The sequence below is a fragment of the Mastomys coucha genome, unplaced genomic scaffold (assembly GCF_008632895.1).
Source record: "Mastomys coucha isolate ucsf_1 unplaced genomic scaffold, UCSF_Mcou_1 pScaffold5, whole genome shotgun sequence".
Lineage (NCBI taxonomy): Eukaryota > Metazoa > Chordata > Mammalia > Rodentia > Muridae > Mastomys > Mastomys coucha.
The window spans coordinates 8567282-8579512 of NW_022196911.1; the positions used below are offsets into that span (position 1 = coordinate 8567282).

Sequence of the window (12231 nt, forward strand, 5' to 3'; positions counted from 1 at the left end):
CACAGGCCAGGAAGATCTTTCCCAGCCTTTCCCCTCAAGGCCTCTAAATAGAGGTGTGCATCTAGGGCTGCCCTTTGTCCCCTAATTCTTCCCCTAACTCTTCACATGTAGGACTCCCCCTACCTCTCCCACTCTACCCCATGAAGCTAGCTTCCTGTGTCTTGCCTCAGTCTGGGCCCTTCTGTTTTATTGCTTCTTTAGTTAATAGAGTTCAGTTAAGTCTATAATATCTATATGCCCTGACAAACAAGACTTGGTTTTCTTTTTGACATAAGATCTTACAGAGCCCAGACTGGCCTTGAACTTACTTTGTAGCTGAGGATAACCTTGAACTCCTGATCCTCCTGCCTCTACTTTCCTGTCTATCATATCATATTGTATCATATCATATCATATCATATATCATAGGCATGGGCCATCATGCCTGGCTTTGCATTTCCTTTGTTACATGTCTTTGCATGAGGCTGTGTTTCCTTGTGTGTGTGTGAGTGTGTGTGTCTGTGTGTATAAATACATAGGTGCCTGCCTACAGAGGCTAGAGGTGGCTCATGAGTGTCTTCCTCTAGTGCCGTTCATCTTATTTTTTGAGGCAGGGTCTGCCTCTGCGTGTAGAGCTCTATATTTTAGCTAGCCTGGCTGCTCAGCAAGTCCCTGGGAACTGCTGATCTCCTCTGGCCAGCATTAGGGCTACAGACATATACTGCTGCACCCAGCTCTTTCTGTGGGTGCTCTGGATCTGAACTCTGGTTCACACTTGCACACTTTACCCCATGAGCCATCTCCACGGACCTTGGTTGTATTTCCCCATGGAGAGTGGTCCTGGCAGCCACAATTCCTCTGAGCATGTTTATCTCTTCCTGCTCTTTTTAGAATGATGTTTTGTCCAATGATAGCCAACAGCATCTGTCTTCACAGACACAAAGGTTTAGGGAAGAAGCTGGGCATGGTGGTGCTAGGCCTCTGCTGATGTTTTAGACACAACTGATGCCCCCTGGGGAGGTGAACGTCCACGTGGCAGGCTGGTGGACGATGGGAGTAGGCTTTCCCATGATGCTCAGCTGTGTTCTCTCTCTCTGCTGCTTCAGTTTAACCTGGTGTGTGGAGATGCCTGGAAAGTGGACCTTTTTCAGTCCTGTGTCAACTTGGGCTTCTTCCTGGGCTCCCTGGTTGTGGGTTACATTGCAGACAGGTATGTGAAGGTGGTCCACTTGAGCCAGGACAGGGGTGAGGGGTATGGCTGGCCAGGATCTATTGCGGAGGGTGGTATAGGCAAGATATGACAGTTGGGGCTTCAGGCTGCTGGGACTGTCGGTAGAGAAGCTGGGCAGTTGTGCAAGGGGTGTGCAGATTGGATGAAGGAGCGGGGCTGAGAGATATGGAACATTATGCTTTGAGCAGGGAGGTGGCCATGGGGCATTTTGGTTTGCAAGCAACCAAGGCTCAGCTCTTTGTGGGCCTGGGCTTATGCCAGAGGTAGGCATTCTAACATGTGGAGTTTGGAAATATATTTAATTGGTCTAGGAGATACACAAGAAGGCTGTCAGGTAGGCAAGGTGGTATATGCATGCTTGACCCAGGATTCTTAATTCCTCCCACGTACCTCTCTGTCTCTGCAGGTTTGGCCGTAAACTTTGCCTCCTGGCGACCACTCTGGTCACCTCCCTGTCTGGCGTGTTAACAGCGGTGGCCCCAGACTATACATCTATGTTGCTCTTTCGCCTGCTGCAGGGCATGGTCAGCAAGGGCAGCTGGGTGTCCGGCTACACCTTGAGTAACTATACAAGGGCTGGAGGGGGCGGGTGTCCCTGGGTCTATGACAGATGGGGATGAGGTAGTGGTGGGGTACAGTGAGGTGAGTCAAATGTGGACGTGGAGGTTTGGGAAGCAGGGGATGCTCATGGGTCTAGCAGTTGAGACAGACAGAGAGAGAGAGAGAGAGAGAGAGAGAGAGAGAGAGAGAGAGAGAGAGAGAGAGAGAGAGAGGGAGAGGGAGAGGGAGAGAGAGAGAGAGAGAGAGAGAGAGAGAGAGAGAGAGAATGAGAACTAGGGCCATTATTGTATAGGTATGAGATCCCTTTCTCTCATCTGTCATATTTGGTGAGGAATGTGCAGGAAACGAGGTAGGTAGAAGACTATTTTAATATTGTAGATTGAACTAACAACTGCCCCCCCCCGCCACAAAACTAACAACAACAAACCAAGCCAGGCTATAGATATAACTGACTTGATAAAAACCTAGGTGGACATGAGTTAGCCATATATGGGGACAAAAGGAGATTCTACCTTGAGAAATAGCACCTCACTAGTGAAGGTCAAGTAGTGCAGGGTAGCCCATGACACCTATATGTTGAGCAATAGACTAAGAAGGGCAGCTCAGGGTTGAATCCATATTTCAGGTCTGAGTAGCTGTAGGATTTGGGGCAAGACACATCGTCCCTCTGTGCCTTAGTAACTTAGACATGCAGATAATAGTTGACTTTCATCCTGTGGGTTGTTTAGAGAAGTAGGTGTGTTGCTGGGTATCCAGCTGGCCTGGAGCAGTGCCAGGGATGTAACCCCCTCTGTGAATGTGGCTGGTGCTGCCTGTAGGCACAGTGGTAGGGGATGGGGCACTGAGGTAGATAAGATGTCCCTCTGCCTCCTTGGCTCTTAAGGCTAGAAAGGGGCCTACAGACAGATGCCAAAGTGGATTTAGCTGGATATGGTAGGTGTCTCAGAAGACCTCTGTCCCCTGACGCTTCTGTTGGTTCCATGGCACTCTACTCTGTCTTCTCTTGCTCACTGGTGGCTCCTCCTCGGTTTCCTTTCATGACTACTTAATATGGCAGAACCTCAGGATGTTGCCCTCCTGCAACCCCAAGCCAGTTCATCTGTGGACTTACCTTAGTGACACACACCAGTCTTCTGTCAGTTGCTCAGGCCACAAACCCCACGTCTCCACCACCACCTTGCACCCCTCATAATCCTACAGTGTTACTAGCTTTCGTTTCAAAACAAGCCCACAGGAACCACCCTTGACTGGTCCTCACCCCACCGTTCCCTTATCTCCATGTATACTTCCCAGCTGCATCCATCTTTAGTCCTCAACTCCTTAGCATAGGGAGCCTTTATGGGCATAAAGGCATCGCAGTTCTCTGCTTTCTATGGCACCACACTGAGAGTGAGGTTCTCCTAGTGCCCTGCAAGCCCCAGGATTTCCTATTGTCCCCTAACTCAGCCTTACTCCTCTGCCTTTGCACCTGACTCTCGCCATCATCTGGCTCTCCACACAGTCCCTTCACCAGAAAAGTATGGCATCCTGACTTCCAGACTATGCTCCTACGGTGTCTGTGAGGCTAAGCAGCTCCCCTCCCCTGTGGTTGTGTTCCATCCACTCACTACCTACTAATCCTGTGTAAAATGGCAGTCCCTCTGACTCGGAGCCACCAATTTCCCTCCCTTGCTATCCCTTGTCTTTGTATGGGAGTCAGCAGATGTCATATTCCCATTAAATATATCTCCCATTGGGAGGGAGAGTGCCTTTCACCTAGGAACAAGAGACTCTGCTTGCCTTCTAAATGCCCAGAGGAGAGCCAGGTTCCCGCAAGGCACGCTAAGGTACTTACAGTTATGAGCCAGAACTGCAAAAGAATTTCCTAACTCAGCTCAGAGTTTCTATGAATATTTAGGGAGAAGATGCTTAAGCCTTGAAGCGTAGCTGGGGAGACATAGATATTAAGTAAGAAGACAATAAGAGGAGAAGCAAGAGAAAACCTAGCAACAAACTGGCCAGGTGAACCTGGGGGCCAGGCTGAGTGGCCACAGGCCTGGGATAGGCCAGGAATGCAGACTTTTACGAGAAGGCGAGGTAGAAAAATGTATAGACACAGACAGGAGCAGAGGCAGGTGAGGTAAAGCCTGTGGTTGATAGGAGGCGGGAATCGGGAGCAAGCACCACTCTCAGTCTTTCTTCTCTGGGATCTCCCTCTGACCACCATTTCTTTCTCAGTCACAGAGTTTGTCGGCTCTGGCTACAGGAGAACGACGGCCATCTTGTACCAGGTGGCCTTCACAGTGGGGCTAGTGGCGCTTGCCGGGGTGGCCTATGCCATCCCAGACTGGCGCTGGCTCCAGCTGGCGGTGTCCCTGCCCACCTTCCTCTTCCTGCTGTATTACTGGTAATGCGTCCCCTGCCAGAGACCAGGTGGCTCTGCATGACCTTTCTGCTCCATGCTGTGTCTGCTTGCAGGGCTGGGCTCTGGGGTCAGGGAGAGCTGTGTGCTGACCTCTGTCACTACCCAGGCCACCTTCCAAGAGGCATGAGTCTGCACTATCATTCTTGCTCAGTGTTTGCATGCCTTCCTCTATCATAGCTATGTTTGTCATTCTTTTGATGTGCCCAGGATTCCTCACAGTGTGGGCTGCATTCCTCACACAGAGTACCCCACCCTTAGATACAAGAATGATACCACAGGGAAGCCAGCAGGTAGCCTTCCTGTCTCAAAGGGTGTGCACCTTCTTCCAGAAACACAAGGCTAGGCCAACCACAAGGAGAATGGCCTCTGGGAGTCAGCCCTGGACCAGTATTTAACAGTGTGCTACCCAGAGGTCCTGGGAAACCTGGGAGATAGTCTTCATGAACTATCTTGCACAAAGATGACAGACAAGAGGATGTTTCACTGTCATGGCTGCCACATCCTGCAGTCCCCAGAGCCCATTGAGCAACATTGCTTTAAGTCAGGCTACCTCTCTTTGTTGCTTGCTTTCCTTCCCTTGCCCTCCCCCCCTTTCCAGTTTCACATTGTCTCCATTAATCAGGCTCTCCCCTGCCTGTCATCTAGCTACACAGCAGGCACTTGGTCTTAGTTAAGAGAGCTTACAAGTAAAGAGATAAGTGGAAGGGCTCCCCACTGGCAACCTTCTCTGGGGAAGATGCATGCAGAGCCATTCTGGAACATGAACACTCCCAAGGAAGTACGGTTTTTTGTTTGTTTGTTTGTTTTGGACACAGAATTTCCTTATGTAGCCCTGGCTATCCCAGAACTCCCTTTGTAGACCAAGCTAGCCTCAAACTCAAGAGATCTGCCTGCGTCTGCCTCCTGAGTGCTGGGATTAAAGGTGTGTGCCACCACTGCCCAGTCTGAAGTGTCAATCTTCACAAAGTGTATGCTTTGTGGGTCTGAGGGAACTGGCAAATGCACAGCACTAGACAGTACTGTGTGTGGAAGAGGTCACTGCAGGGAAAGGGCAGATCTTACTTCAAGGGACACTAAGCTAGATCCTGATTTCTGCCTGCAAGCTGTTACCTGGGTGATGGATGGGGTCCGAGGAGCCTGTCTGCTCTCTGCAGAGTGAGAAGGTATTTTTATGGTAGGAAAAAACCCTGGATATTTGTGGATTTTAGCGGGAGACCATGCTTGAGTTGTGTAAGACCATGGCATTGGAGGCTCAGTCTCTGAATGGCTACTTCCCACTCCTGTGTGAGACAAGGCTCAGAGTGGACACGGTGATGCATGCCTATAATCCCAGCACTTTGTGAACAAGCATCTTGGGGAACCACAGTCCTCTTTGAGGATTTGGGCTGCTCTGAGCCATTCATCAAACCACTCTTGTCAAGGGTTAGGTGGGGCAAATTCTTAGGAAAAGGCCCTGAAGTTATGAGCTGTGTCTGCAGGTTTGTCCCAGAATCCCCCCGGTGGCTGTTGTCCCAGAAGAGAACCACTCAAGCTGTAAGGATAATGGAACAAATTGCCCAGAAGAATGGGAAGGTGCCACCTGCTGACCTGAAGGTACTGAAGTTCAGGGGTTCTCCTCTCTGTTGGGGTTGGGGCATGATCTACATGGGGCCCCTCCCTCGGGGACTGTCATGTGCACACAGACCAGGTGTAGTGATGTCTGAGTCTCTCCCAGATGCTCTGTCTCGAGGAAGATGCCTCAGAAAAGCGGAGTCCTTCATTTGCCGACCTGTTCCGCACTCCCAACCTGAGGAAGCACACACTCATCCTGATGTATCTATGGTGAGCATCCTTCCAACACATCCCTTGGGGCTGGTCTGCTACTGTCCAAATGCTGGGTACCAATGAGCTCTTGCAACGAGAGGAGGAGAGGAGCACAGTCCTTGGGTCTGAGTCCTCAAAAGGCCTTTTTGCTCCCTTGTGTTTAAGAATGGGTGAAGGATTAGCACCGAAGAAAGGTGAAGAAGCACAAAGAATGTCCGAGGCTACCCTAATCTAAGTGTCTTATCTTCTGGGCCAGCCGAATCCTGACTTAATGTGGGGTAGGGGAGAAGGTTCCAATAGCTTAGTGCCTTTACGTACCTTACCTCACATCTGAAAACCTTGTGACCCACTTCTGGGTTCTCACGCACCCTTGGTTCACAGGTAAGGACCTTGTGGCACGCAGGTATACTTTCTCTTTTGTCTGCCAAGGGCAGTTTGTGCCAGGGCCCCTACCTGCTTTCCTGAAGAAGAATTCTAGAATTCTACCTGTTACCCCAGGACATCTGACAGTTCTCAATACATGGCTGTCTTCTCAAAAGAAACTGAGTTTTAAGTACTCCCTTAGTGGCTAGTACCAAGCTGCTGGGCTCTGGGTCTCCTCTCTTACACAGGAACTGCCCTGCACCCTGTTTGCTTTCCTGTGTTATGTTTTAGAGGAACAAAGAGGCAAGCTAGTAGGGTATTACCTGGCACATAGTAGGTCTGTGGTAAATGTTTGCTTAATGAGTAACCATGGCTCCGTGGATTCCTCTGATCTTTCTAGACAACGGGCTCCCCACTCTTCCCCTGCTTTTGTGCCCCTCACCTCCCTTAGTGAGGCCCTGTGCTCAGCCATGGGTGTTAACAGCTGTCTACATGACGACTGTGTTTAACTCAGGAGTGTGTCTCCTCCATGTAGCACCCATGACCCACTGCAGCTGGGAACAGCGGCTTGCTCTGCTGTCCTGCTCAGGTTTCTTATCTGCATCCCAAACACACTCCTCCCAAGAAGGTATCTCCCACTCCCATCACATGGCCCCTTGGAGAGCTCTATATAAACTTGGCCTCAAAAGTGCATGAGGAGCCGCGGTTTCTCGTGTGTGCCTTCCATCCTGTGGTGAGGACTGAAAAGGAGCATGTCATGTTCCACGGCAGCCTACATCCACCTCACCTCCCTGAGGCTGCGCATGGCAAGGCAGTCGCACTTTCTCAAACACTTCCCGTGCTTTCCCATTGGCTTCAGAACCCATCAGGAATGGAGCTATATTCCTTTATGTGACCTACTTGGCCTCCTGTGGCTCAGACCCAGGATGGCTCCCACCATCTCTCTTCAACCTCTCTACCTGCTTAGTGTGTGTGTGTGTGTGTGTGTGTGTGTGTGTGTGTGTCTGTCTGTCTGTCTGTCTGTCTATCTGTCTGTCTGTCTGTGCCTCTGGAGGCCCAGGGTCAATATTAGATATCTTCTATCATTCCTCACCTTAATTTTTGAGGCACAGTCTCTCACTGAACCTGGAGCTTGACAATTCATCTAGACTGCCTGGCCAGCTAAGCCTCATGGATCTTCCTGTTTCTGCCTCCCCAGCTCTGAGGTTGTAGAACGCACCATCACACTGCCCAGCTCTGAGGTTGCAGAACACACCATCACACTGGCTTTTTACAATGGTGCCAAGGCTCTGCACTCATGCTTGTACAGAAGCCCTAGCCCACACCTGCTTCTTTATTACTGCAACACAGAGGGTTGCTTCGACATCTTGGTCATGTGACCATATGAGAGTACCTGTACGAGTGTGTGACACAGGGAACTCATCTGTAGTGTGAGAAATAGCATGCCTAGCTCACAGGCATCTGGAGGCAAGCAAGTTAAGACTATCTGTGTAAAGCGGTTTAATATATGTGCAATTCCAGCTTCTACCAGAAGATGGCAGCACTTATTCACTGACCACTTGACCAGTTACATGTTTTTTGTTTTGTTTTTAAACTGATGGTGCAGGGCTGAAAGCCATTCTTTATGCTGGGATAAAAGAGTTGTTTCTTATGGATTAAAATCTTACCATGCAAGGCCAAGTTTTATGCAATGGATCCCTTAATGACACGCAGATCCCTCTAAGCTTGGACTTGAGCAGCTAATTTAATGTCTTCATTGACAAGGCAACAGGATATTGCCAGGCTTTCCTCGAATATGGATGGGGTTGGTGTGGTGAGAGAAGAGAGAACATGAACGGTGCCTGACAAACCAGCTCTGTGGAGCCAGAGACCTAGCTAGCTGGGGATCTTTGACTGGAGAAGGATGGTATTGATGGCCATGGAGCTATACTAGGCTCATTTGTCTGTTATCTCAGTAAATATTCACAACAGAGCAGCATCCTTCAATCCATCACGATCCCACTCACAGACCAGAAGATACACAAAGTATACAAAGTAACCTGATGTCAGGTCCTGTGCGCTTGCTTATTGCGGGCGCCTGCTCTCTATTCTGTGGCCTGTTTGAGGGTGAGAGATCCCTCTGTGTGGGGCTTAGTAAAATCCCAGACACCTGAACTTGAAGCAAGTAGGAGTATCCAGCTGCAATCTCTCCCTGTCGTCCTGTTTCAGAGATGGGGGGAGGAGTGCGGGAGAGGGAGTTTTTAAAAAGTAGGTATATTGGGGACATCTGTGAGACACACTGTCGCATCTGTAGGGACACAATTTCCTATCAAGGATCCCAGTAGGGTACTCTTCATGTCACCCCAGGGTGTCTTGTACCATGAGATCTGTCTTGTCCTGTCCAGCTGACTGGATTCCTTGGAGCTGGCTTGTGACTTGTCATCTCCTCTTTGCAGGTTCTCGTGTGCTGTGCTGTACCAGGGCCTCATCATGCACGTGGGGGCCACGGGGGCCAACCTCTACCTGGACTTCTTTTATTCTTCTCTGGTGGAATTCCCTGCGGCCTTCATCATCCTTGTCACCATTGACCGCATTGGCCGCATCTACCCAATAGCAGCATCAAATCTGGTGACGGGGGCAGCCTGCCTCCTCATGATCTTTATCCCACATGGTAAGTTGTCTGTTTTCATTGCTTCCCAGGTGATTAAATTGTGGGGACAGTGTCGTAACCTTCTGATAAGCTTCTGGAACAAGAACAAAGGCAGGGTGCTACCTTGGCTAGACTTGAAACAGTTTTAGATTGAGGTATAGCAAACATATAATGAGCGCGTTCTAAGTGAATGAATGACTCAATTTGTTAAACATACAGATACCTGGGCTTCAGACCTCATGATCAATACCAGTGCTCTGCCAACCACCTTTCCTGACCTCTTGCCACAGATTAGCTCAGGACCATAAATGGAGCCGCCTTGAATGTACCCTGCCCCGACCGCCCGTATCCACTATACCTGTGAGGCATCTCTATGCTATCACATCACTGTGTAGACTACTGTTTTTCCTAATATTGTATTACTCTTTATATGAACATCACACTGTGGGATCTCCCCCAGTGATCATTGCCTGTCGTGTTTGTCCAATGGGAGTAGAGCTGTGCTACATATTCCTTCTTGGTAGACGTGGGTCCTTTGTTCCCTTGGGGACATGTCTGTGAGCACACTGGCAGGATCCACAGGGACATCCGAGTGTAGCTTCAGTGGACACCTGACAGCTTTCCAAAGATGGGCCAGGCCACTGTCTGCTTCCTGCAGCTACATGGGAGTGTTCCAGTCGTCCCACGTCCTCTGCAGCTCTTCGTCCTGTAAGTCTTCAATGGCGGTCAGGTGGTGGGTGTGAGCACTGCCTCATAGTCCTTACCACCCAAGACAAACGCGCTGTGCAGAGGGTCCAGGCAAAGTTACTTGAGGTGGCTTTAATTGGAGCACGTACATTGCCTCTTGTGTTGCAAACTGTGGATTCCTGTGAAGGCAGAACTGCCATTCTCCTCCCCACATCCTTTTATCACTGGGTCCTGTGCTGTGAGCCTGGTGAGTCGCTTCGGCAGCCTCTCACACAGGGCGTTATGGAAAAAGTCTGTACATCTCAGATTTTCTCAAAAGTCATCCTGGTCAGGACGTGAAAGTTGTGTGTGTGTGTGTGTGTGTGTGTGTGTGTGTATGTGTAAGGGAGTCTCTGTCATGTCTCCGAAATAAAACTCCCTTTCTTCTCTCTCATCTCCTCCTTATTCCTAGGATCCCAATTAAGATTTTTTAAACTGCATAGCATTGAGGCTGGGAAGAGGAGTGTAGAGGGTGGAGGCTAATTTTTTTTTTAATGGTCAGAACTCTAGGGTCCCAGGACCCTCCTGGCCTTAGCACCTCCACTAGCTCTCTCCTAGGTTCACCTGCTGCGGAGGTCCTTTTTGGCCTCTAGAAAGCATCTTAGGGCATTTCGGGCACTGGTGGGTTCTGGTACCTCATCAGAAAGGGTAGAGTAGGTTCCTGCTGTGGGCTGACTCCCAGAGAAGGGTGAGGAAGTTTGAGCATTGATTCTGTTGGGATCGGGAGACCTTGCTAAACCTAAGTGGAATGGGACGGGCCATGCGGGAGTCTAGGACAGGGCTGCCCTTGGCCTTAAAGGAGCAGTTCACATCTGAGCACTGAGGGTTGGACAGTTAGAGGAACAGGTGGCATAGGGCCCAGAGTTAACTGGAGACAGCAACTGTAGCCTAATATTGGGAGCAAAACCCTGGTAACCTTGGCAGGAGTGACTTAGCTAAACTTCAGTGTACGTGGATCTTTGGCTGCCCCAGACTGAAGTACAGAGTAGAGGTGTCTGTCCTCTGAGGGCGACAATGCCAGCATGTCCCAGTGGCCTAATTGGTGTGGACCTTCCGTGGGCAGAGCAGTGGAGCCGAGATCATGTTGTGCCCATGGGCAAGAAGTCTCCATTCTCTTTGAGAAGTCACCAGTGAAGTCAGTGTCTGGGGACAGGGCCAAGATGACATGCATGTAAATATAGAGTCTTTCTTAGGGAGGGGACCTGGGTCAGAGTCATGGGCGCTTGAGCTTTGGTGACAAGGCAGGCCAAGCAATGCATGATGAGTCGCAATGCCCTCCCTCCCTGTGCAAAACCTCCCTTTCTTTGCTTGGAAATGAAGACTGGGTTGAGGCTCAGTTCAAAGGCTATGTGTACACCACCCTGACTGCGCCTCAGGTACTGAGCTAACCACATCATCTTGTGTAATAACCACAAGCCAAAGTCTCATTGCTGTGGCCAGAGTGGCCATTCGTGCTATGCCTGACTCTCACAACTGCCTGAAAGCCATGTAGTTTCACTCCATGGGGGTTCAGCAAGTTAAGGCGCAGAGAAACACATAACTCATTTCCGTTCGGCACGGCTGGTGGAGGCAGACATAGCCTTTCTTCTGCATGATGGGACCTTCCAGAATATGTCACTAGCAAGCCCCCAAGTCACTTGGCATCAGTTTACTTACCTAAGTGAAGATATAGCCGGGTGAAACTGGTCAGTGGTCCTAACTAATCCAGTCCAGTCAGGCTTCTCCTCTGTTGGCCCCCCATTCATCCAGGGAGTATTCTTTTTTTTTTTAAGTAATATAATTTTTTTTATTCGATATTTTCTTTATTTACATGTAAATTTCTCCTTTCCCAGTTTCCCCTCCAAAAAACAAACAAACAAAACCAACAAGAACAAACCCCTGTTGCCTCTCCCCTCCCCATGCCTGCCAGCCCACCCTCTCCCACTTCTTGGCCCTGGCATTCCCCCACACTGGGGCACAGAACCTTCACAGGGCTGAGGTCCTCTCCTCCTGTTGATGATTGAATTTGCAATCCTCTACTATACATGTGCTGCCAGAGCAATCAGACCCACCATGTGCAGTCCTTGGTTGGTGGTTGAGACCCTGGGAGCTCTGAGGGTGCTAGTTAGTTCATATTGTTGTTCATCCTAAGGGGCTGCAAACCCCTCAGCTCCATAGGTCCTTTCTCTAACTCCTTCATTGGGGACTGTGTACTCAGTTCAATGGATGGCTGTGAGCCTCTACATCTGTATTAGTCAGGTACTGTCAGAGCTTATCAGGAGAAAGCTATATTTAGGCTGGCTTGTCCTTCCTTCAGTCTCTGTTTCATAGTTAATCTCTGCAACTCCTTCCATGGGTATTTGGTTCCCCCTTTTAAGAAGGAATGAAATGTCCACCTTTTGGTCTTCCTTCTTGAGTTTCTTGTGGTTTGTGGGTTGTTCTTCCTGTATTCCAAACTTCTGGGTTAACAACCACTTATCAGAGAGCACATACCATGTGTATTCTTTTGTGATTGGGTTACCTCACTCAGGATGATATTCTCCAGATCCATCCATT

The 12231-nt window shown here is 49.6% G+C and overlaps 1 protein-coding gene across 1 annotated transcript in view; it reads left to right on the forward strand.

Moving 5' to 3' along the window:
* Slc22a1 (solute carrier family 22 member 1) overlaps positions 1–12231 on the forward strand; it is a 36136-nt gene that overhangs the window by 7326 nt on the left and 16579 nt on the right. The window contains exons 2-7 of the mRNA XM_031352070.1: positions 1086–1189; positions 1617–1771; positions 3989–4157; positions 5654–5768; positions 5890–5996; positions 8777–8991. Coding sequence (XP_031207930.1) covers positions 1086–1189; positions 1617–1771; positions 3989–4157; positions 5654–5768; positions 5890–5996; positions 8777–8991 — 865 coding nt within the window. The remainder of the gene's footprint in view (positions 1–1085; positions 1190–1616; positions 1772–3988; positions 4158–5653; positions 5769–5889; positions 5997–8776; positions 8992–12231) is intronic.